The 27,238-nt window shown below is 34.6% G+C and overlaps 2 protein-coding genes across 4 annotated transcripts in view; both read left to right on the top strand.

The window, feature by feature from the left end:
• The window catches only part of LOC107994632 (mannosyl-oligosaccharide 1,2-alpha-mannosidase IA), a 467,472-nt gene that overhangs the window by 381,529 nt on the left and 58,705 nt on the right, over positions 1 to 27,238 (top strand). For all 3 annotated transcript variants that reach the window (XM_062073866.1, XM_062073868.1, XM_062073867.1), the window contains one exon: positions 13,095 to 13,310. In XM_062073866.1, coding sequence (XP_061929850.1) covers positions 13,095 to 13,310 — 216 coding nt within the window. The remainder of the gene's footprint in view (positions 1 to 13,094; positions 13,311 to 27,238) is intronic.
• Positions 23,143 to 27,233, top strand: LOC133666005 (uncharacterized). Its single transcript, XM_062073878.1, has 9 exons — positions 23,143 to 24,327; positions 24,566 to 24,685; positions 24,762 to 24,879; positions 25,201 to 25,462; positions 25,536 to 25,646; positions 25,744 to 25,834; positions 26,468 to 26,613; positions 26,744 to 26,876; positions 26,942 to 27,233. Exons 1-9 carry the CDS (start codon positions 24,187 to 24,189, stop codon positions 26,990 to 26,992), a joined length of 1,173 nt encoding a protein of 390 aa, XP_061929862.1. The 5' UTR covers positions 23,143 to 24,186; the 3' UTR covers positions 26,993 to 27,233.

Here is a 27,238-nt window from a genome sequence, read left to right as displayed (position 1 = left end):
TGGCTCAAAAAGGCGTCAAAAAGGAGCGGAAATTAAAGAGAATCGCAAAAGGAAAATCAATGAATCCTTTGTCGAGGCCGGCCAATAATCGTCTCGTCGCGTAGAAAATGGGGATGAAACGAAGAGAGCGAAGACAATGGCACGGAAACTGCTAAGATAGAGGATTAGTCGAACGTAATTTCGCAGCACCAAACACGTATCAATTTGAAAACAATCGTGGAAATACAATCGCAGAAATTTTATTTTCGGATAAAGTCGTAATTTCAAATCTTGGAATAATCTCACAAATATTCGTCTAATCGCTGAGACGTTGCATTATCCTTGCCTCGCATCATTAGAAAAATTCGAAAAACCAAACAATGCCAAGACACTTTTTATTTTAAAATTATCATCATTATTTTGGATCATATAACCTTCAAAACGAGGAAATTGGAGAAATAAATCATGATGAAATTCACAGAGCAAAATTCCAGAGTTGAGAGCGTCTGTTTGGATGGAGGATTGGAGGGAGGTTGAGTTGGCTGCATCTTGCCGCGTAATTAATTTAGCAAAGAGCGGTAAACTGGATATCCGCGATAATTCCGTCCGGAGAGGAAGATCGGCGCGATAAAACGAGTCAATCACATTAAGGCCGGTTCGAGGCTCTGCCGGAACGATTATCCCTTTGAAAGCTCCGCCCGTCTTTCCATCCCCTAATTCAACCCCTCCTCCTGTCTCCCTATGCACGTTGTGTTTCCTGTAAATCTATTTCGACCGGCTGATTATCGTTATCCGCATCAATCCCTTCTGGCCGATAGATTTGTCCGAAACAATGCTCGCTAATTGAAAGCCATGGATAATTGTGGTCCAGGATCCAATATATCGGGATTTTCGTGAATTGATTGTTTTATGCCGCGAAAGAACACGTTGAAGAACGCGCTTGTGCGTCGAGCACAAAGCAACTGTGAATAGGGTTTATTATTTATTATGAATAAGCAATTGTAAAAATAGTATCTTATGGATACATTAAATTTTTCTAACCAATAAAAAAGGAAGCAGAGAAAAAAAAAGAGAGAGAGAGTAGCTCGAAACGTTTAAATTAAGTGAAGTAAATATAGAGATAGAAATGTTCATTTAATGGACATTCGATGGAACGGGATTATTCTTAAAAGTATCAATCGAGTGTGCAATAATGCACGGCCACAAATCGACGAATCTTGATTTTTTGATTCGCAATTTAATCGATTTCAAATTGGTTTTATTAAAAGTACAATCGACCAGTGTCATTATCCAGTTTATCGAATCGATTTATTGGCCTTGGTTTCTTTTTAGAATTCAGATTGAATTTATCTTGTCCCTTTAAATTTTTGATCGACAAATACGAAATATTGTTTAAAGAAAGAAAAACGAGAGATTCGATTTAAATTTATTAATAATGCTGCATTTTAAGAGAATTAATAAAAGCTTCGATTCGTTGTCGAAATAATATAAGCAAATAAATGTGAAACACCGTTGTTATTTGCAAAGAAGAGAAGAATTTTCGAATTTTTGCCATGAAATATTAATAAGAAAATTTGTAAATACGAAATTCTGTTCAAATATTATCTTCAAAAAAGGAGGAAATTTGTAAAGTGATATTTCTAAAAAAAATTCTCCATCCTCTCAAAATAAACAATATCAAAATATACAAAATTTTTCTCTTCCCAAAAAATTAAAGTAATACTCCTCTTTTTTAATTTACAATAATCAAATATCCTCCTCCACGTCCAAGTCCATACGGAAACTTTTCCTTTCTCCAAAACTTAAAAAAAAAAAAAAAACAAGTCTCTCCCTAGTCTCGATAAATTCCCCCTCTCAAAGGATTAAAATTCCATTCACGAAACCGTCGTCCAACCTCGGAATCTCGAACAAACCCCCCCCTTTTCTTTCAGAAGCCCAACTTCTATCCCTTCTATTCCTCGCTCTATAATAACGCGCTATTTTTACGCTTGCCGGGGATATAATTAGTTCCGTAATTGGATCCCAGTCGCCACGAATTCTCTTCTCGTGGTAAATTTCCCCTCTCTTCTCGAAACGGTGTGTTTCGTTATGCCCACGGTGGGAGGGAGAGCTTAGAGAGATCTCCCCAGCTCGAGGGTCGAAGTACACATCGTTCATTTCGAACGAAGCAATTTGCTTTGCAAGTGGACCTCGCGTAATTCACGAAATGGGTAAACCGCGTTTCGAGATATGGATCTCGATTTACCGTTCACGCTCCATCTTGGATGGATCTGAGGTGAGCAGGGTTGGAGGATCGGTTGGAGTTATCGTCGATGGAATAAAAAACCATCGTTTAACCCCGGCGATACGATCGTTTTTTTCGATCGTTTTGAATATAAATTGCTCGTTTAAGAGGAGAAGAGTGTCGCTCGAGGGGGAGGAGAGGTTTAAAACGGTTTTTAACATTGCGGTTTATTAGTTGGAAATAGTAAGGCGAATGAGATTTGCGCGGTTTTTTTTCGATGTTTGGTCAAGGAATTGTCGAAATTTCGAAGTGATCGAGGGTTCGTAATATTTTGGTAAATAATTGAAATTTATGGCGTGATTTGGGGTAGTGGTTCTTTCGATCGAAAATTATTGAAATTTTGGAATGATTACGTTTCTGATATTGCGAATCTTTGACAGTGAATTATAGGAAATTTGATTATACGTAATTGCGATTGTTCCACTGATGGTTCTTTTTCGGCCCTCGATTAAGAATTATTGGAATTTTAAACTGTGATTATGAATATTTTATTTTACGAGGATGAGTCGCGTAAAATATTTCTCTAATATTATTTCTTTCCTCTCGCACATCGTATATTTATTATAATAATACGAAGGATCGAAATTGAATAGAAATTAAGTCTTTTTTTTTTTCCAACTATTTTTTCGTTCTCTCCTTCGATACGTTGAGCGACGATTAATTATATATTTGATCGAATATAAAATTCTGATGTAAAAACGAGAACAATTAATTAATACACTTGTTCTTTTTCCACACACACCGTATTTCAACCGGTTTTTCCATTCGCATTAATTGTACATTTACATTGAATACACGAACGAAAACACGTTAATTAAATTTATAGTACAAGATACGATAGGTAAACACGTATTCTTTCACCATTGTTTTACCAAGTCGTTGTTATTTTATGTACAAGCACGCGCTTTTATTCACAAATCCGATTCAATCAAAATTATTTATTATTAATCGTGGGCAACAATAATAATAATAATAATAATAGTCCCGTCAAGTTTCGAGACGTTTCGATTGGATTGGTAAATACCTTAACCAATGAGAAACGTCTATTGTGCATCGAAAGCTCGTATAACACGGCCGAAATGGCGTCAAAATCGATTCCGCACGACGTCGATCTGATTACATGGGGCCAAGCAGCGCGCTACTCAAACGATCACTAATCCCGACGTATTAGGGATCGAGCTTTAAACGTTGCCTCTAATTATCGGCACGCATGCAAATCGTGTATGCACCGTACGTGTAGCTGGAATATACTGTTTCAACGATATGTTTCGAGGCGATAATCGTGGACGTACGTTGGCTTATTATCCTCTCGAGATCTGTATCTACCTCGAATAAGATAAAATTTTAAAAAGTAAGATAATCCCTCAAAGGGAAGAAATTACGAATATGGAGCGAGAAAAGTAAATAAATCAAAATCCTAGGGAAAAAATATTATACAAAGATGATACTCGTTTAAAAAATTAATTCAAGAAACGAGTTTCGACGAGAAAAGAGTTTCTTCATTTTATTCGACACTTTGTACCTTTTTTTTTCAGAGAAAATACTCTGAAAAACGGTTCTAAAGAATTTTATTAATTTAAACTCAAACGGTCAGATTAAAAAATCCTAGAAGATGGAAGAAGGGAAACGTATCTTTAATATTAATTTTACAAATTTTACCAAAAGCTGTAGAAGAAGAAGAAGAAGAAGAAAGATCTTCTTCGACTCTGATTACCATTTCCGGTGCGGAGGAAGGCGTGCGATGATATTCGAACAAATGGACCTTCCGACAAAGTCGCATTGTCCGTCGGGTGAACGGGTCTGGCACAATGGAAGCGGTTCCTTTTAATGAGACGCTGGTTAAGGGAGAAACGATAGAAGGGCGTGGGTGGGGACAGGGTGTTTCATAAATCGTGGCCTCGGTTAATGAGAAATTCGACGAACCACGACGAGAAACGCAACAAATGCACAAATTGAAATTATTCCATGTATATATCGCCTGATTTGAAGAAGCTTTTTTTTTCTTTCTTGCTTCGAGATCAACGCCTCTTATCTCTCTATCACACGCGTGTAAAATAAATAACGAAATTGACGATGAAGTTTCCCTCGAAAAGTAAATACATTTATTCCTCGATTAAGCTGTTCGTGGTTTATTTTTTTTTTTTTTAATAAAGAAAATAATATTTGATCGCCGATTCGAGTCGATAAATTGTATAAATATCATGTTTGGCTTCGACGAAGTATATTTGAACTTGACACGCTAAACTAATTAATTATATTACAATAAAAAAAAATCCTAGAATCTATAATATTCAATATAAAATAATCCTCTCTAAAAACACTCAAACAAAATTTAAGAACCGCGTCGTGCATCGCAAATAGTTTAAAAAATTTTTTAAAAAAATTAGACACAACGTTCGTTCGAAACAACCTTTTTCTACAATGAAAAGAAGCTTCCTCCACCAGAATTCCAACGTATTTTTCAACCCTCGATCCCAAATTGCTCAAGACGCCCCTCTCTCTCTCCCTCTCTCTCCTTGGAACACAAAGACAGAAACGCCGAAAGCGAGAAGAATCGTGGCCGCGCGTGTGTGTGTAAACGGTCGGTTGAAGCGAGCTTTCATTCACGGATCGAGAGAGAATAAGATCGCGGGGGTGGTGCAAGGGGCGCCGGTCGTTACGAGGAATAATTCACGCTATTAGCCCCCAAGCTGCACAATGAGCGCGCCATCTCGACAATAAACAAAGACGACATAATTATAGTATACCTCCGTTGAGGGTCGTCGTCGGTGTAGAATTCCGGTCTTTTGCCCCCTCCGTCCCTCCTCCCTTGATCGAGCAACTCGAGCCACGTACCCAAGAAGTGTCGTTTGTTGGCGGTACGTTTCAAGGGGCGTCCGTTGGATCTTCCCATGACTCTCTCACGGCTTTCGACGTTTCCATCCCCGATCGATCAAGCCTTGGCTTGGCAGAATTTCGAGAGAATCGCGTGTGTCGTTGGCCGATGGGTGTGGGGAAAGTGATTTTATTATAACGCTGAAACTATTAGAAAATGACATACGTAGTCATCTACATAAATAGTTTGGTTTTTTATATGAATTTTTCCACATTCAAATCATAAATATATAATCTGGAGTTTACGCATTTGTAAGCATGTATCTTTGGTAAAAGTCTTAAGTATATAGCGTGGCTTGAAAGTGCGTTATTTGTTCGTTATATTCTGTTATAATAGCACTCGTTGATTCGCTATTGATGTGTGCACTTGCGTGATTCATCGAATAGAAACTTGTTTGTCGTTTCTTTCTCCGGAATGCAGATATGAGAAAGTGATTGAAAAGTGAATACGAAGAATGTGAAAAGAGTTAATAATATCTCAAAATAAATATGTATATATACGTGTGTGTGTGTGTGTGTGTGCAAATAACGTAGAAATTTTAATTATATTCGATTGATTTCCAAAAATATTTATTATATTTCTTTTCGAGAAAAGAAAAAAGGAAAAATTGTTCTCGTGTTCGTGCAAATGATCTTCACTTTCCGTTATTATATATTTTACATTTTTTACATCGTTCTCGAACACGATCGAATCGTCCAAGTTTTCTTCTCGATTAATGACATTCGATAACGAGTCGACGCTATAATTGGCCTCGTCCTACCACGAACATCGATTCTTGCTTCGATGATCCTTCGGGATGCCGAAGAAACGTGCCACACGTATCGCATCGTAATCCCTGAGGATCTCTACCAAGCTGAATTTTAATTTTACGCCGAACAGATAAGAAAAATTAGCATCGAACCGAGTTGTGATTGAAATTTTGCCAGATATTTCCTCTAAAAAAGTAGATGGATGAATCATGATCGAAGAATCATTAATTTAAAAATTTGTTGTACGAAGAAACGTCACAAACGATAAAGTTTTATAAACACAGAAACGCAAAGATACTTCGATTCGTGCATATTAAAAATTGTGTGTTTCCACTTTAAAAAAAAAAAACAAAGGTCAGCTTCGCAGGTCACCTCTCCTCCTCCATCCACGCAATAATTATCAATGCTGCATAACGCATTTCCTTCGAACAATGTTTGTCGAACATTAAATTTATAAAAAATACTTTTTCAATAATATTTTTTTTCTTTAAAAATAAATAAAATTTAAAAAAAATGTATTCGACACAAATTTTATACACATATATTTGATTATATATCGTTACGACCGCCTCAATGTGAAACGCGAATATAAATCGCACGGCACGGAAAACGAAAACATCGGCTGTCATTGATATCGAAAATATCGATTTAACGAGTCGTTCCCCGGACACGGAGCGGAACGGACGTGTTTCTCTCTGCTCTCTCCTCGAAAGAATATTACTTAAATAAAATTATGTTTCAAACAATTGTAAATATATTTTTTAATAATATTTTTTTAAATAATTTTAAATATATTTCGAATAAATATATCAAATATATTTAGAATATATTTGATTAAAATTTTGTGTGAAAAAAAAAGTTATAAACTAATTAATCATTGCAATTGTCGTTGTAATCAACCAGATGCAACGATATCTTTCGTACGAATTACGTGAAAATTATTTCCCTACGAATCTCTTTCGCGTATTTATCCCAGAAATTGTATTTATCACTTTGGAGAAGCACACGGTTGGATCGTGGTCCGTTTATCATAATTCAAAGGTTTATATCGTCGAGAAACTTAGCATTATGCGTTGTATCGGTTCTGGTTTGCGGCCAGTGTCAGAGGATATTGGACTTTTGGATACAATTCGCTACGAACAAGATAGCGCGGATATAGTTATCCAACTTGTATGCGTGCAACTAGTTCATGCAATTTAAATTTACATAGCGCTATTGTCCGACTAGCTAGTTATTTTACAAGAAAAACAATAAATTCTTCTTTTTTTTATTTCGAAATCCCAGAGTATTATTTTCGATGAAATGTATTTTAATATTGTTCGATATAGAAATTGAAATTAGAGAAAAGAAAATCGTAGCAATTAAGAAATCATAATTACGAGTAAAAATAACGAACAGGAAATGAATGAGTTTAAATTATAATTGATCGTTTAAAAATAAAACTCGAATAAAATTTCTCGTGAAACAATATATATATAGATAACAAAAATCAAAATCATTTCGATATAGTTTCTCGTCATTCACAAAAAATAAAAAGAATCTTGCACAAAGATTTATATATAACAACGGAACCAAGTAAGATTCTCTTAAATTTCGAATGTTGAGGGCCATGGAGGATTTCTCTCCATGGATCTTTTCCATTCTTCGTTTGTTCTGTCATCGGTCGGGGATCATAAAATATTTGTCGTATCCTCGGTATTTTTCAATCCTATCCGGCACAATCTTTCGAAGCACCAGCGAGGATATTTTTAACGAAGATCCCGTTAAGGTAGCGGAGAGATACAACGTTACAACGAATCGCCGTGGAAAGGGAAAAAAAGTTAGGAAGAAGTCGGACAACTTCCGTTTCCATCTCTCCCCTCTTATACAGTACACAGGCTGAAGAAATTGTAAACTGTGCACCAGCTTGTATCCTGCGAGCCAGAAATGAAATTCAAGAAATATCCTTTATTAAAGAAGTTCCATTCTTGATAATTTTTTAACACGAACGAACAACCGCTGCTTTTTTCTTTTTCCAATAAAATTAAAAGCATTCACTGCGAGCAATAACAATCGTTGCCGCGATAAATATATCTATACACCACATATTCGTAATTAATACCCATTAAGAAGAATTGCTTTTTCAATTCTCAAAAAGAAGAAGAATTTTCAAAAAGGTAATCGATTTATCACATCGATCAAATCAAAATTTAATCCCCATCTTGCCGAGAATAAAAAAGAAGAAAAACTTAACCCGAAACTTGCCTCGAAACGATCATTTCCCCGACAAATGTAGAATCAATAACACAGATAGAAGATACCAAGAAAACCCATAACCGGCATCTGTACCTGTTTTCCACTCTAAATAAAACTCGAACAACGAAACATCTATTTCCGACCAAATGGGGGACGGGAGGGGGGTGGAAACCCCTCTCTCTCTCTCTCTCCACATATATCTCCTCGAAACTAATTCTATCCTTTGACCTTTATCGGAAACTCATAAACCGCTGTGAGGATAAAACGGTCCTCCCTGCATTCTTCTGCGTAATTTAATGGAGCCGGCGAAACCGCGGTTAGTAATATCTCAGCGTCGAGCGGATCATAAACTCTGTGGAACCTTTTATGGAGAGAGGGAGGGGAGGACGGGGCGACTCTTTAAATGGGCTCTCGCGAAAAATACTCGCTGTTGCGCGGGATTCCGCGATAAATAGAAGAGTGAAAGGAAAGGAGAAGAAGGGTCGAGAGAGGGGAGGAGAAATATGTGGGGGAATGGGAGAAAGGAGGGGACGAAGGAAATGGAAAATCGAAGAATTTTCTGCGTCAAGTGGAAGAATTTGGTATGCGGAAGGAAAGAGAAATAAGGAAGAAATTCCGTGACAAAGTGGGGAATTTAATAGAGGGGAAAGGAGTTGATAAACGAGTAAAAATGGAGCTGGAATGAAAGGACAAGAAGCGGGGATAAACACGCGATAAAGAAAGAATATAGAACGGAGATAAATTCGATGGAGGTAGTAAAGGGTTGGAGGAGAGGTGATTTATGTATGCAAACTAGACGAATCGGGACGCGTGGTGGAAGATACGAGAGAAGAGGGCGGGGAGGGAGAAGAGAGAGAGAAAAATCGATGAAAATAGAGAGACGCGTTTCTCGAGTTTAGATCTCGAAGCGAGTGTGGGACAGGAGAGGTGCACGTGGAAAATAGAAGCGACGAATCGAAATACTATTAAAAAGTTAAATCGAAACGGGGGAAAGGAAACGGGGTGATATTCGAAGTTAAGATTGAAGGGAGGAGTGTGTGCAATCAAACTGTGTACAGATGTAGATATGTAGGTTCGTAACTTTGTTGTTGCTATATTTATTAGTACCTTAATAATCGTTAATAAAGAATTTGGAAATATCGGAAATGAAAGTTTTCGGCAAAAATTTAATAATTTCGTGGGAACGAATTAAAATTGGAAAGTGTATATACGTTTTAAAGGGATTGCACGTGTTTTTCCTCCGTTTAATTATCCTTTTCTTATTGTTTTATCGTTGGAGGAGAAGTAGAGGGGATGGTTGATCGTGTTGGATTGGCAATTAATTTCGACTCAATGGATTAAACAGCGTTTCTCTGTTCAGGACCAACGTGCAATTATTTGTAGGGAACGCGAGCTCTGTAAACAACCGTTAGTTGATACGTCAAACAGGCTCTATTTGGCAAGATAATCTGTTAGCAACGGCATTTGAACGCTTTAGCGCGTTAGTTAAATGAACAGACTTTTTCGATATATATATATATTTGTATATACTTATTATACATTATAGTTTATTATCGTGCATTTGCTTGGAATTTCTTGCAATTCAATTTAAAAGCATCTAAGTCGAATCGACCTCGTATTTTATGTGTTTAAACAAGCCGCGTTTAACTAAACGTTTATTTGAAAATAAGGAAAAAGAAGTGAGAGTAAATTACAAATAATTCCGTGGAAATTAACAAAATAGAACCCGCGATTTTCACGGTTGAAGAGTTAAAAGAAAAAAAGAAAAGGGAAAAAAACCTCGGTATTTCTAATAATTTACGAGAAAACAACTCGTGATACTTCCGTGTACCAGGCCACCCTGTATAAAAACCCTTATAAATCCCTGTTGGTTTCTCTCCCGTTCCGTAACAACGGGCCACTCGACAGAACACACCTCCCCCTCCTCCTCCTCCTCCTCTTCGAGCTTGGGAAAAGAAAAAAAATTTCTTTTCAAGGAAACGCTGCACCGCGTTTTCCATTAATAAACAAACGGCACAAAGCGGTGCAGGAGGAAAGATACGAGGCGCGGAGAAAAGACGCGATCGAGTGATGAAATAAATACAAGTAAAAAAAAAAGAAAGAAATTTTAAAGATGTCACAATATGAATTCAATAATGAAAATATTCCACGAAATTCCACCGAATCGCAGGCTTCCAATCTTGAAAAGAAAAAGAAGGAGAAAGGGAGGATGGAATCCCGGAAGGGAAATCCCTTAACGGGGAAGAAATAATCGAACAAGACCGCGCACTAAAACTCGCCCTTCCTTCCCTCCGGGCTAATGGTTTAATCCTAACACGGATGTTAACCAGATTACCATCGAAGGGGGGAGCGCGGTCGCCCCAGAACAAATTAGCCGCGATTACCTGGATAACGACAAAAAGGGTGGAACGTCGCGATTCGCGCCACGATGGCTGCCCTCTGCAATTTTCTGCTACGTCGCTCCCCTTCGTAACGGGGCACCAACCTCTCGACCCAAGGATTGTTCCTTCCTCCTTCTTTTGGCCTTCCACGCTCCACGGATTATGCTGCCTCGATTTCGTGCCTCGGTGGTGAATGGTGGCGAGGGCGTGGGGACGTGACAACTCGATACGTTTCGAAACTGGAGAAAAGAAATTTAAAATGTTGCGTGGAACCTCTTGTAATCTTGTCCTCCACCTTGTATTTTTTCTCGAAGAATCGTCGAAATCTTCGAGGAAGAAAAAGAAGATGAAGAAGAATAATTTTTGTTCTTTTCTTTTTTAAAGTTGAACGAGAGGGATTTTCATTCTTGTTCGAGTTTTATATGGATTTTTATATATATATATGGAAGAATATTAAAGGTATAATTTATAAAGGGATAAAATGGATAATATGTTGAGTTAATTAATCTGTTGAAATGAAATGTTTTAAAAATGTATCGATTAATTTGTGATTGGAGGACATTTTTGGGCTCGAACCTTGATACGAGAGGATTGAATTCGCGATAATTCGTATCGTGTATATAGCTACCCGTCAAAGGGATTGATTAACTTTTGATTTGACAATTAAACCTTTTAGGAACTTGTTTTGATCGGTGTAAATTGGAAATTACACAGAGAAGGAAATATTGCAAATTTTTCCTCCTGAAAGAAAAATTAATTTTGATCTGAGAATGAGATACTACTCCACCATTATAAATTTCTTTGAAAATGAAAATATTAAGATTATTAAAAACAACAGGCGCTTCGATGTACTTCCTTTTTTTAGAAATAATATTTTATCTGTATTTCCTCATTCTTTCCAACGCATTTTCAATATTTTCAGTATTTCATTTTTATTTTTTTACTTTTACATGAACTTCCTGAGAGATGTAAAAATTACATCAAGCACACTGGAGAAAAAGAAATTTCTGAAAACGCGAAGAAAGAACGGCGGGGAAAGAAATTTTCAAGAAACTGGCGAAAGATTGATGAAACGTGTCGATCCAGACAGAAATAATAGACGGATCTTTGATGTGAGCTACGCGGATCGTACCGAGAAAAACGAATATATTAGCCTGTCCAGTCGTTCGTTGACCATTATTCCCGTTCTCTTTGATTTTTCGAGCCATTTGCCGGCCTCTGCCAGTCCGCAGCCGCTTCATCACGTTTTTATGGCGGTATAATTCAGGGCCAGTATAATATCTGTGAGCCCTGGCCGGTGGCACCAACAGAAGTGAGTCCTTCTCTCTGCGGTCATCGTGGTTATAAAAAAGAGAGAGAGAGAGAGAGCAAGCGATAGAGAAAAAAAACAATAAATCTATAGAGAGAAGGATGAAAGGGGTGAGATTTTTTTCACGCCACGATATTCATGACGGATGAAGATGGAAAGAGGGGTTCGAGAACAAGTGCAGCTAAGTTTGTCGATGAACTTTCGAAAGAGTGTATTATGTGGTTACCTTTTTCTTTTTTTTTTTTTTCAATGGTAACTGCGGATGAAACGTAATTTTGAACGAGATGATTTAATCGGATTTTGATCGAGTTTTAATGCGATGATACGACGGCCATGATTGTTTGATAATTAGATAGGCCATTATTATTCAATTTGTGATTATTAATCGATCGATCGTGGCTTCGGTTTCGATTAGAGAAATTTAAGTTCTCTTTAGAAATAATCGCTATTATCGAAATTTGCTGAGAATTTTGGAAAATCTTTGAGATCTTCCCTTTTTAAATTGTATATTTCGTATAATGATCCCTCGAATCTTCTCCAAGTTTTAATTTTGCTGATAAAAAATGATAATAGTAATAAGAAAGAGAGAACGATTTTCGAGATAACATCGAAACGAATTATTTTTCCTGGAAAAATCTCGAACAAGCGCGGCACGTGCGTTTTAACGATGAAAGCGCAGGCGCAAACAAAACGGAAGCGCGTTTTTCTTCCCAAGAAAAAAGCAAAGAGGAAAAAAGGATGTTGATAACGTTGGCTGAAGTGAATCACTTCGAGGAGTTGATGGTGTCTTTGACTCGCCACACATAAGTTTTTCCTGCTCTCCTCGCGGAAACTTATTTCTCCACGTAATTACCCAGGTGAATACGCGTGCACGATGCAATCTACCCGGCTATAACCACGTCCGCTCGTAACTTCTCTTAAAATATTAACAATCGCGTTGCGGCTGACACCTGTAGAATAAAAAGAAGAAAAAATTCAAATTGATTGACAATCTGTACATTAAAATTTCATTTCGATCTAATATGATCTATTGATCGAAATTTTATTCGATTGAAAAGAAATCTGTTCCGATAGAAAATGGTTAAAAACGAATAATAAATAATAAGTAAAATATAAACATAAATAATTTTCCTTGCGTTACGAAACGAACGAAGAGAATTTTTTAAAATTCTCGAATCCTCGAGGAAAGAACTCGAGCCACGAGCGAACATTCACAAGCGATAAATCTCTTTTTGAAAATAAGGATAAGTTATATTAATCTGCACTCGTTTTATGCGCACAGATGATGAAACATGGCTGGGACAACTACGTGAGATACGCCTGGGGGAAGAACGAGCTGAGACCGATCTCGAAGAGGGGTCACAGCGCAAGCATCTTCGGCGCGTCGAACATGGGGGCGACCATCGTCGACGGCCTCGACACTCTGTACATCATGGGCCTTCACGACGAATTCAAGCAAGGCCGGGACTGGATAGCCGAGAACCTCGACTTCGATATCGTGAGTACCGTAATTCCCTTTCGATCGAATACAGATTATTTTATAAACCGTTAAGTTGAAAGGTATCTATCTTAAAATCGTGAGTTATAAATTTAAGATATTTTAGATATTTTCAATTTAGAATTTATTTCAAATTTAATTCCAAGTTTTATTTTTTCGAATAAATCGGCGCGATCGATCCCTCGATAAAGGTCCGCACGCGCTCGTCCAAAGCAATTTTATCGACTCTGGAACGGGTTGGAAATCCGAGCTCGTGTGGGTTCGCGCGTCTAAATCCACGATGACGATTCTTCCTTTCCTCCAAACTTCGTGGAAATGTGTTTACTCTCTACGGTCGATGGCCGTAAGACGTCGCGATTCAAGGGGAAAGTGAATCGGGTGTCGAGACAGTTCGATCATCCTCCAAAATCCTCGAATTGACAATTTTCACCAGCTATTTCGAAGGGAGTGGAACATCTTAGGAAAAGTAATTTTTTTTTCTTTAATTTTCTGAGAACCTACGAATATCGAATTCGTCGTTTCTTACGTTCTATAAATAGAATACGAAAGCAGAAGGAAAAGTAAAAATTGCGATTAATGATAACAAGTTGGAGAATGCGTTTTCGAGTAGTCAAATATTTATCGGGTATAGTAACATTTGCATGTGAAGTTTTTACGAAACGGGGAGGGCGATATGAATGTTCAATCTTGAACAAAGAGGCAAGATATATTACGCGGAGTCGTTGACAGAATGCGAGAGGCAGGAATGAGCAAATAGAAATAAGAAAAACAAGGGGTTCACGGGTTCGTCCCTGGGAGAGTTCCCACGGGGATTCAAGGTAATCCTTTGAGAATCGAGACCGTTCAAGGGAAGGAGGGATCGAACAAATATTCCACGACCTTGACGGACAATGAAAATCTTATCTGCAGAGAGCAGCAGCCGCGTTGAAACGCTTTAAATCCTAATCCTAGGTCGGGTACAATCTTCAATCTTCCATATTTTACACGGCTGTCGGATTAATTCTCGCCGGAAAATCGTATCATCGAGAACTTTTGTATCCGACGTATACGTAAAAATATCCAGTTTTTTCTTTTTTTCTTTTTATTATTATTCTCCTTCCAGAATATCTTTTTTAAAGTAAGGTACGATTCGACAAAAAATTCTGCGATAAATTATTCCGTTGGGTGTGAAACTCGGTGGAACGCGCCAAAGAAAAATTCAAATTTAAAAGAAAAATATCTCCGTTTATTTAAATTCGATATCGAGAAAGAAGAATTGAAAATTTCTAGGAGGAGAAGAAACAAATGTCCAGGAGAAACGTTTTTTCGTTTCAAATCGATATTCTTGATTAATTGCCCAGATATAGCAAGTTTAATATTGGAAGCGTGCTAAGATTTCTGAATGGCGAAATTCGCGTGACCTATATTTTTTCCTGAAATCGTATACGTCGCGTAGTAATAGTAGTGGTGGGGAAAAAAACTGCTGATTCAGCGTCTGCCGTTGACCAGCGCAAGGGCGCTGCGCTTGGAATAGGTCAGTGACAGCAAGTGAGAGAGGAGCGAGAAAGAAACGTAAACGAGAAAGGAAAAAATTATCATATTTCGTTCGGAAAGCTCGGGATGTATCTCGGGGATGGTCGTATCGATTTGAAACAAAAAGAGGAAGAATATATTCTGACACGTTTCTTTTTTTACAAAATTTTCTCCTTGAGAGAAAAATGATTCTTGCTGATTGAAATTTTTATTTTTAATATTTGATTATTTATGGCGTAAAAAGTAATCGATGAGAGATGAAAAGAAATTATATTTACGTTTACATGAATGTGGATTATTAGAGAATATTTGATATCGTGAATTTAATTTCTTTTTTTTTTTAAGCGAATTGAATATGTCAATATGCGGGATACAAAGACATTGTTCCATAGAATAGGATATTAAATACCTAGTAAAAAAAAAAAAATGTATATAGCGATTGATATTCAATTCAAAATTTAATTCCTCCTAGTTCACTTTTCTGTGATAAAAAATAGTATTATCCTTCTCGCGTACCTTTTGCCACTATGGCGATATTAATATCAACATTCTTTTGTCGACGTTTGCTCTTTCACCCGGTTGATAAATGAAAAATTCCTCGATACAATATACACTGACTATTCTCGTTTCGCTAATATCGAGAAACGAGTATTGGCTCGTTAAATTATTTTATAATTTACGCATCGTTGTCCATTTTATTTATTTGTTTTTTATTTTTTTTATAGATTCATTATCACGTGACTAATATTAGTAAATATTACTTCCATAGAAAATTATCCTCTGTCTTTTCCTTTTAATTCTTTTTATTATTGACAACAACAACAAATTATTCTCGTTCAAACATGTACGAAACGTTGTCGCATCTTAAGAAAACAGGCAAAAACGAGCACACCCAAGATTCGACATCCCTTAACATCCCTTAAACATCCCTTCAATCTGCTAATACGATAAGGAAACTCTTTCAATTTTTAATTTCCAAAATGTGTCATCGATGATGATTGTCCCAAATATTCGAGATATCCTTTCGATTAACAATATCAGCTCTATATCCTCCCGTTAATAAAGCTAATCGTTATGTAAATCGGTGTCATTTGGATCATTCCTTGGAAGTGAAATGGAGAAGAGAAAGAGAGAGAGAGAGAGAGGAAGGGAGGAAGAGAATAAACTTGGTTTTCGTCGGTAGGCAACCAATAGCGCCAGCCAAGAGAACTTAGCTCGGTTTATCCCAACTTGGTAACAGCCACCGTTACTTCTGCGAAACTCTCCAAACCGCCCAACCGATTCTCACCCCACCATGGCCATCCCTCCGGTATTAGGAGGCGTATTCCTAAGTGGATAAGTTGCTGTATCAACCACCGTGACTGGAGGTTCGTGCCTATAGATTTCTAAACATCCGTTTTGTAATGGAAGAGGATGTAATGGAAGAGGAGGAGAGGAAAAAGAATTCCTTTGTTTTTGTATGTTTATCTGAAGAAAGTTGGGAATAGTTTTTTGAACGTAAATATTTGTGAATCGAATGCGCAAATAAATGTAAAAGCATATTTTGAATTTAGATCCATCTTATTTTTTCTTTCTTTCTTTCTTTCGTTCAATTAAATCTGTTAAATCAGGTTTGAACAGACACTGAAACAAACACGGTATTTGGTATTTAAAATAATAAAAATTGAAATTACAATATATTTTGTTATTTAAAAATGGAGAGGAGATTTTCTTCCATTCGTTAGATCCTGAGAATTAAGATAAAAAAAAGTTCAATGAGAGTAACAATACGAAAGCATTTTGGCCGTGTTTCCAAAAACGAATTCGCGATTTAAGCTTCGAATATTTAATTCGAAGGAGTTAAATATTCCTAGAGGATTTCGATTCTTGGCGTAGATGATAATAGGGCGTCAAACATTTTCCTGATCTGTGCCAACCTCAACTATTTATGGTGGATTCCTAAACGGGATAACTTTGGAGGAGTATTAGTCTCTTCACCGAGCTGCAAACTCGTGCACGTAAATTGCTCTGTTGTTCTTGCCAAAATTCCTGGATAATATTTCACACCTGTGCAATTCTCTTCTTCGTGCGTTACATTCTCCAACTTCCTTCCGAGATGAATATATTTCCCCTCTTCCTCCTAAAGAATCTCTGTCGAAACAATTTTTTCCCCCCTTATTTTCCAATCGTGTGACACAATCGATAAATCTTCTACTTTGTTCACTTGTAATCGAATATAGAACGGAACATATAATTTTATATCATTAAAATAAATGTTTGAGGCTAGGTATGATAGATTCGAAACGATGAAAGAAAGAATATTTTGTCAAACAAGTTTGTTCCATTAAAATTAAATCGTTATTTCTATTGAAATTCAAACGTTTAGTCAGCGATTTCCTGGCGGAACGATTTTCTCTCTGAAAAACCGCTTTGCAAGCACGAGTATAACGAGAGACTATCGCCCGAAAAAAATATCGAATTTTGCTTTCATTGCAATCGTCAAAAATATCCTCTCATTTGTCACGGCAAATAATTTGCCAATATGATTGTACGTATATTTATCAATGAGAAAAGTTAAAAATTTTTGTATCTAAAATAACAATTAAACAATCAGCTTTTTAATGTATCGAAATATTTATATTGATCGTAGTAAATACACGTGTATTATGGAGATTAAAAATATATCAACGCGTATCTGCAATACACGTATTCGATTCGAAGGAGCAAATACAAAAGTTATTTTTGAAAACAACAAAATTTTAATTGAAGAAATAAAGTGAACTGAAAAAAACAAGACACTGTTTGCTTATCCGATATCTTAGAACGTGACTATTGGATTGAACATCGATCTGCAACATTCAACTGGTTCATGGCTGTGATAGAATCATAAAATCTGATACAGTTCCGATTACAGATCGTTCCATTTATTGGAAAAAAGTTATTCTCAAAACGAAGGAAGGAACAATTGTAGCAGTTGCTCGTTTGTTTCCAATTAAAATTATCGAAACCCCTCTTTTCAATTTCATCTTGAAACTTAAACCCACCAAAAATATCCACGACGTTAACTTCAAAATTGCTGCGAAAAAGTAGATCTGGCAAACGATGAACTCCTTTTGCCGAAGTAATTCAAACATTTTTCGTTTAAACTTAATTAAAAAATACACATATGAACGTAGATTGAATTTTAGAAATATAGAAAATTTATCGATTAGGATTTTATGTTGCCTTCGACTATTGGAACTTAGACCGTCCGCTTCAGCATCGCCCGATTGATTCGCCAATTAATCAAGAAATGTTCTAAACGCGTAAACATAAGGTGTGCTTTTCCACGCGTTGCCCCGAACAACAAGCCCTGATTAAAAAAAACAGGGAACGAAAGAGGGCGAGTATTAATCTTTCCGGTGGCCGTCGAAGCGCACCCCATCGGCCTGGCTGGCCGAAATCAATTTCAATGCGGGCGCGTATGCAAAAAAGGATACGGCCGCATGAAACGCGGCCGCGAGTGAATACACCCGTGAATACGCCGATATATATTACCCTCTGCAAGATTTATAAAAGAATGAAAACAGTGCTTTCGGTCTGTGCGTGTGTGTGCGCGCGATGGGAGAAGCAACGTGGATAGAAAGGGTGGAAGGAGGGACGAGAAACACCGTTTCTTTCTTTTGGATATATATATATATATGTCTCTCTTTCTCTCTCTATCTCTCTTCTCAAGGTGGGAACCGATCGTGAACGGGTTATATGGACTGGTCCGCGATTCGGACGGGCGATAAATTCGACGAGGAAGACCTGGCTCCCTAACTGCATCGCGGGTTAAAACGAAATACCGCGTCGCATTATGTGCTAGGCGGGGTCCACACGCACGGAATCGGGGGCTACCCACATCGAATCCGAGAACGCACGCTTATTGTTGGAAACTTATTGAGAACTCACCGTACGAGTGAACGAGTTTATCTGAATTTCGTTTGTCGGAAGAAAATTTTGGCGCAAAATTGAATTTTAACTTCGTTTCATTCGTAATATTGTAAATAATAGGATTAGTTGTACGAAACGCTTGTTATTAAGAAATATTAATGAGAATATTAAAAAATGGACGTGATAATATATCGGGAAAATTGTTAAAATTAACATAGATGTTATAAATGAGAAAAACTCACCTCATCTGTGATTCATCGAATGATGTAACGATACGGATAAAGTTGCGATGAAATAATCGTAAATTGGAAAATTGTGTCAGCCAAACAACGTTGATAAAATAATCGTACGATAATTATTAATCGAGTAATTGTTGATCATCTCGACGTAACCTAATTTACGGAGAGAAATAAACTATATAGATTCCACTTATTCGATTTATTTATATAAAAAAAATAGTTATTAGATTGTCCCATTTTAACGATCAAAGTTCGCATACAATTTTACAAATAACAAAATATCATTAAATCACGCGGATATGATACGTCTCGATCATCATTATTTCAGAAAAAAAAAAATGAAATCGTGAAGGTTTCGAAAATGAAAAATTTTTATAGGACAAGCTGATATTTGCATAAAATTCAACTTTATCCTCGATATACCATAAAAGCAAACGCTTCTCCTTACGCATTCGTTCGATCCTCTTGACGCCAGTCCGCATATTTCGTGCACGCATTGTTCCTGAAGACAGTGCGTGCACCGAAGTTGGCGGTGCATTTTTAATGAAGTCCCTTTCCATAGAAGAGCAGCCGTTTTCGGCGCCTTTGTGGCCAGCCATGGTCCAGGCACGCCTTTTTAAACAGGCCAACTTGTTTTCGCTCGCCGTTCTCCGGAGACACCTACTGCCATTGAATCGTCGACCTTGCCGCCTCCGACTGTACGCCCGTTTCACGAATAAAATCACGAATCGACGAATCTAAAAATATCTTTCCTTTTTTCACGTCCACCAATGTTTTGTGTGTTTCATATCGAAAGGAAAGAAGGTTTCGTTGACGAAATTGAAAGTTTTTTGTACACTTCTTGGTCAATAAGCTTCCAAAGTTTACCTAGAATCCTGTGAATTGAGATTAAATGTTGAGACAAAAGTAGTAATTTTCAACGGAAATTATTTGTTAATTTGTTATTATCTTTGTGAAGATAAATTAATTCTTATAAGTAAGCTAGAAATTTATCGCGAGTTTCTCGTTTTCTTTTCAAAATTATAAATATCCGATCTTTATTATATAAATTGAATTATAATTGTTTAAACGTTTCCTTAAAAACTTCCAACAAGATTTCTAACGGGCACAATTTACTTTATCCCAAAAAAAAAATTCAAAATTTGACTTAGATTATCATCATCCTTGTCCAACTCCCAATTAATCTTTAACTCGAACTCTTAATCTCCCAAATATCGTTTCTGATGCGTATTTATCAAACAGTTTGAAAAGGTTAATCAGGATCACGTCAAATTCTTGGCCACGATTAAGGTTACGAGTTAATCGGGCGAATTACCGTACAACATCACCGATTCCCAAACCGTTCTTATCCCACGAGCGCACTGTAATTAGCAAAGTCATCGTTTTCCTTTAAGAACCCCTCCTTCGATGGCCATCGAAAGAGGAAGAAGAGATCGAAAGTGTAGAGAAGTCGAGTCATCGACGACTAATCCTCCTCGCCCCCTCCTCGCCTTAACTTTAATCAAGACTACTACTCTCGAAACCCGTCATCAGGCCCTATTCGACGCGGACGATGAAATTGCGCGTCAGTTTCCTTTATGTTCGCAAATTAGTCGGGCGATAATCCGGCCGAGTGGCTCAATGAGAAGCATCACACGAATAATGAACTTGTGCTCGCCAGTTAATGCTTAAATATTGTGCATGTGTGTGTGTGTCAGTCGGTTTGGCAGTACGATTCACACACGAAACGGTGGACGAGTAGAGGGAATCCACTATCACTTTCGTACTTCGGGGGATAATGAAAGAGGTTTCACGAGGGAAAGTGTTATTTTTAAGAGATGAAATTACGATGAGGATAGAGTTTGAGGTGGTGATTGAGGAGCAAGTCAATTTTCATGGCAACATCTTGGCTAAATGTAAGAATTTTGTTTGCCCCCATTATGTTTCCTTCTTATTATTATTTATGAGGGCGATATAGAAAGTAAGGAAGAATAATTTCTGGTCTTATTCGTGAACGTTTTGTACACACAATTTTATTATTCCTCGATTATTTGGATTATAATTTCAACTTCCGTCAATTACACGTTTTAATTTTCTGCGATCCTCCAAGTCATAAATCGTGCCGATTGAATAATACAAACGATTGAATAAAACAAACGAATGAAAATATATATATATATATAAATCGATTAATTCGAGCCTCCATCACGTTCCAACGAATACTGCGTATGTAAATCAGGATACCTGTGAAATATCTTGTATAACTTCGATTCCTCGCGGATGTCGCGTGTAAAAAAAAAAGAACGGAAAGGTCGTTGAAGGAACGGTCGTCGGTGGAGACAACAATCGAGCGGTCGTTAAGAAGAAAAATTACATCCTCGAGCCGTGTAAAATACAAAGGATCAGCCTCTCGATTGAACCCCTCGAGGGTCTTTTCGAAAGGAGTGTCATGGCACAAGTATCGATATAGATACGCCTACTCGCGTCGAGTTTAAGGCACGATGATTCGTGTTCCTGCCATCGTCGTATCCTTCCGAGATCGGTGGTGTATAAAATGAAACGTTTTTTCCCACGTGCGTAGAATAATGAGTGTAAAATATTGGATTGATCGGGGAATAATGGACGCCGGTTTTGTGAACCCAAAACTGCGTTTATATACGCGTGTCCCACGTTTTTATTCATTACGATGATAATGGCATTGTGCAATTTTTCATGCTATATCCGTTTTCGAGATTTGACTACAATTCGAAAAATTATCGAGAATTTTCTTTGCACCATTATTATTTCTTATGTTTTATGGTACATTGAAGAGATACTTTTTTTTTCTTTATGCAATTGATATTCTTGTAAGATGTTGAATGATTAGAAATTATTAAAATTATTAAAAAACGATAAATACCTGAATTTCTTCCACCTCGGTGCAATTGATCCCTATTGTGTATTATTTATCCGCTTCATGCTTATTTGTTCAATCAAAAGTTTCATAAATATCTTTCCTCGAATTATCTTGTTGCAATTTGCTTGTTATTCGTCACAAACTTATCTCAGTAATAACAAAATTAAATTAACCATCGTTTATAAATCGATATCCATTTCCTCAATTTCTAATAAATTATATTTCTCAAAATATTTCGTACACGTTGCATTATTCTCCTAAAAACAAAATTTCTCGTTCAAGATAATTTCTACAAACAACAATTTAAATTATTATAGCACAATATTCAACAAAATTAACATTGTTAAATTAATGCAATTATTTTTTATCACTTTTCTTGAACAAAATAACGATACAAAGAATGTAAATACAGAAAAAAATTATCTTGGAAAATAATCGGAAGATACTATTCATCGCCAAGAATTTTAATATAGAATAATTTTAATAGAAAAAAGAAAGAACGACAACACAAAAAAGACAACACAAAGAAAAAAAACTCGAGGATTTATCGATTAAATTTCTCAAAATCAATGTTTATTACAAAGAAGCCTTTTTGCAAAGGGTGAGAATAAAGTCAATCGATTGCAATTTATCGTAATTATTGAACATTATAGCTTCTTACTATAGATAGACTATATTATGAAAATATAAGAGGGAAAAATAATCGTGTAAATAATACATTGAGCCGAGATGTAATCAAATTATTTTTCGAATTCTACACTGCAGTCGACATCTAACATGGATGTTTTCGACAAACTATAAAAAATAAATAAATAATATTTCAGGTAATAGAAATTCCAAATTATTCTTTAGCGGTAATAATAATTTATACGTTACTTCAACACGTTAATCCAAAATTGCTAATAACATTAATATCAGAATATTATAGATAAATTTAAGGTATTTTAGTTTATATTAATAATATTACGAAAATTATTTTCTTTAATATTTAAAAATTGTAAAAATATTCTTTTCTTCGATGTTTAATTCCAATTTAAATATAGTAAATTAAATTTTTTAGATTATCGTACTTCTAAAATCTGAAATTACATTACGAAATTATATTGTCACGTTATCTGCGATTTTTCCTTCACTGCTATTTTTTTTACGATATTCAATTAAATTCTTATATCTGAACAATCGATTGAGATATCAAGAAAAATCAGAATGATTTGAATGATGATTTCAATGACAGTTTTTTCTATTTTCTGAGTGAATTTTTATGATTCTTTCGATCAAATTTTTTTTTTTTTTTCTTGCTTTTTATATGAAAAGTTGAAGTGTTCAACAATCTTCGTATGAATTCAATTTTCATATAAAGTATAAAAAGATATCATTTAACATAATACAATATATCCCTTGTATATTTTACTAGAATTGTATTCTCTAGATTCTTATTGAAAATATGAAACTAAATATATTTTTTGATCATTTCATAGCTATATAACGGAATAATAATTATGGACGATCCAAGTCTATGGACGATAGAAGTCTTCAGTACTATTTTTATAGTTATTTATCATTTAATGATCGCATTTTACAATAATCATTATGGACAATTAATTATCGACAGTAATTTCGGCATATTTAACGAACTGTAAGTTCAAAAAATTAGTATTATTACTTACATCTATATCGTTTAGATAATTCATATTTTATTAATATGTAATACTAAAAATATAACGATATTACTGGATATTAAATGATAGAATGATATGCAGATATGCTTCTACATGTTATCGTATACCCTTAAAAGCGCAGAAACTTTTATTGTTTTGATTGAAACTTCAATGGATTGTGAGTTATGTCTTTCTGGTTTATTCATTCCGTCTTATGCAGACTTTACGTCGGTAATTTCTCTTCTATTTTTCTTATACAACATGATTTTGAATTTCAACACTTTTAACTATTGTAACATTGCAGATGATGAGTTCGTTCTTCTTCTATTGTGCTGTTATATACTCAATTCAATAAATATAATAATAAATATAATTTAACATTACAGAAAGAATAGTATCGTGAGTAATTCACGATTGTAAGATTACTAACAGAAATCCTCTCCATTATTTTCAAATTGAAAAAAGACACGGAAATATATGAATGAAAATCTATTATGAAGTAAATATCAGTAATGAATGCGAAGAAAATCCATCGAATGCAATTTACTATAATTTTCACGTTTAATAATCTATAAGTACAGAAAAAGTACATTATAGAATTTGAGATCGAGAAACAATAATGTAAATAATATATTGAACCGAGCTATAGACGGATGATTCTTCGAATTTTACGTGACAGTTAATATCTGGCAAGAACGATGAACGTGTTCGACAATCAGTATCGTACTTATCGTATTATATTGAAAATTTTAAGACTATGGCCATATGATAACTCAATCTACATATGGATTCAAAGAATATGTATATTAATGTATTTTCTTATCGGTATAATATTTCAGGTAATAAAATTTTGATTATTTTTTTGTCGATAATATAAATCTATATATTAATTTTGCTATTAATCATCAAATTATTAAATATATTATAAAAATATAAAAACGTTATAGATAAATTTAAAATATTTTATTTTTCAAATGTTTAGAAAATATTTAATTAAAAAAAAATATAAGTCAATAAATATTCGATGAAGAAGAAAAATGATTTCGTTTGATCTTAATTTAATGAATTATCTTTTAGATTTTCATGCTTGTAAAATCTGAAATTTCGTTACGAAATTGCATTGTCATGTTGTCTGAGACTTTTCCTATATTGCTATGTTTTTTACGATATCTTCATTGCATTACACAATTTTCATACGTAAGTGTAATTCCAAAAATAAAATTATTTATATTACTGAACATTTATATATATGTACGTTTCTATTTTTGTACAGACAAAAGTTTTGTTCAATGACATACGTACAGAAGAACATTTGTTACACGATTCGATAGAAAAACACATACAAACGAAATATCTGGATATTTCCAGTCATATCATCGACATTTTTTGCTGTAAGAAATCACTTTATGCGCTTTAATTCGTAAAATTTAATTAATAACTACTTTCATTGTCATCATGACATCAAATATAATTGTATATGAAAAATGATATCATATAAAAATATTAAGAAATAATGTACACCATTTTATTGTACAATTTTTTATATTTTAAATAATTATTGATATTTTCACAATTATATTTTTTCTTTATTATAACTTTTTCTAGTAAAAATGTCAAATTCTTTCGTTGAAATAAAAATAATTTCAAAAATTATTTTTATTATGCTATTATATGAATGTGATTTTGAAAAATTAAATAATATAAAATTTCAGGGATGACTTTTATTTGCATTGTAGCGACAACTATATTTACACTAAATCCCGTAACTTTGGATTTAATAATGCCTTTGAATAAATCTCGCATTCATTATATGTATTTCAAATTTCTTTCCAACGATCGAAGAACATATATTGATGTTTTTATGGTTTTAAATTTGATAATAATTCTGATATTTGGATTATTATCTGTAACATGTACAGAATCGTTAACTAATATTTTGAGTTACTATATATGCAGACAATTTCGTATTGTCAGGTAAATTATGTTCCATCATTACGTTCCATTTTATATTTCTATTCTATATGTGAATATTTCGAATATTTTTTAGTTATCGATTACGAAAGATCATTGAAGATCTCAGTATGCCTAATCTGGCTAAGATAGACTTGAAACTTAGGGACATACATCGCGTAGTGGACATTCATTGCCACGCTATCGAGTTGGTAGATAAAAATATTATGAAAAATAATAGCAATAATAATAATTTTTTAGATAATATTAATTTTTCACGTATCTTATATTGTCGTACTTGGAAGGTATATCAATGTAGCCTCAAATAATGCAGCGTCGCAATATCTGTTGACAGTTATTATATGCATACTCTCATTCTCTCTAAATTTCTATCGCGTAAGTATTTTTCATGAAGATTTATTCATTTTATTTCAATCACAGAATTTCTTACATGTCTTCAATATACAGAATCTTCAATATACCACTTTAAGCGGAATTTGAAATTCGATTAGAATTATGAAATTTTATTAAAATTATGAAAAATTTAAATCGTTTGATAAATAAAAGACCATTAAAACCGCGGAACTTGTAATTTAAAAGACTTTTTAAGTAATATATTTTCTAGCTTCCAATTTGCGAGTTTATATTCGTTTATTATTTATTTCTTTGTTTTCTATTGGGATCTCTTGCTAGCACTTGGTCTTACTATTTCAAATTCTTCATCTCTACGCTATGATTGCATGGAAATTTTAAGTCCTTATATCTCGACAATAAATTAATATATCGAAAAGAATCAAAATGATTTGAATAATGATTTCAGTGATACAGTTTTTCAAGCGAACTTTGATAATCCTTTTGATCAAATTTTTAATTTATTATTTTCGTACCTTATGAAAAGTTGAAGTATGCATGAACAATCTATCATTTTGGTGCCAAGTACATAAGAACTAAATTATATCATTTAGTAAATTATATGATATAATATAATATATTCTTTGTAACTAAATATATTTTTTGATAATTTTATAGCTATATAATGCAATAATAACTATGGACAATCCAATAGAAATCTTGGGTTCTGCTCTTATAATTACGTATCATTTAGTGATCGCATTTTACAGTAATCATTGCGGACAATTAATTATTGACAGTAGTCTTGGTATGTTTAATGAATTGTAAGTTTAAATAATTATTATATTATTATTTACATCTATATCGTTTAGATAATTCATACTTTATCAGTTTCTAATATTAAAAATATAACGATATTGTTGTAAATATATTACATGATAAAATAATATGCAGATATGCTTCTACATGGTATCGCATTCCATTAAAAGCGCAAAAATTATTATTGTTTATAATACTGAGAACTTCAATGGGTTCTGAATTACATTTTTCTGGTTTATTCATTCTGTCTTATGCAGGCTTTACGTCGGTAATTTCTTTTCTATTTTGAAATCATTTTGAATTTCAACACTTTTAATTATTGTATCATTGCAGATGATGAGTTCGTCCTTATCCTATTGTGCTGTTATATATTCAATTCAATAAATATAATAGAATATTACTGGAATATTACTTCAGTATAAGTATTGCAATTATATGATATTGTTAAACCCGTAGATTTGAATAACGAATATTTGTTAAATACAAACAATTTGAGTAATAATATTTAAACAAAATAATGTATTTCATAAATCTACTAATCGTTTTCCAGTTACTAAAATATTTATTGTTGCAATAGTATTTGGAAATAAATTTTTACAACACGATTAAGTTTAAACTATTTATGCCATA

This window comes from Apis cerana, linkage group LG4 (genome assembly GCF_029169275.1).
Source record: "Apis cerana isolate GH-2021 linkage group LG4, AcerK_1.0, whole genome shotgun sequence".
NCBI classification, from domain to species: domain Eukaryota; kingdom Metazoa; phylum Arthropoda; class Insecta; order Hymenoptera; family Apidae; genus Apis; species Apis cerana.
The sequence above is the reverse complement of the archived record's forward strand: the minus strand, read 5'-3'. Positions and strand labels throughout refer to the sequence as shown.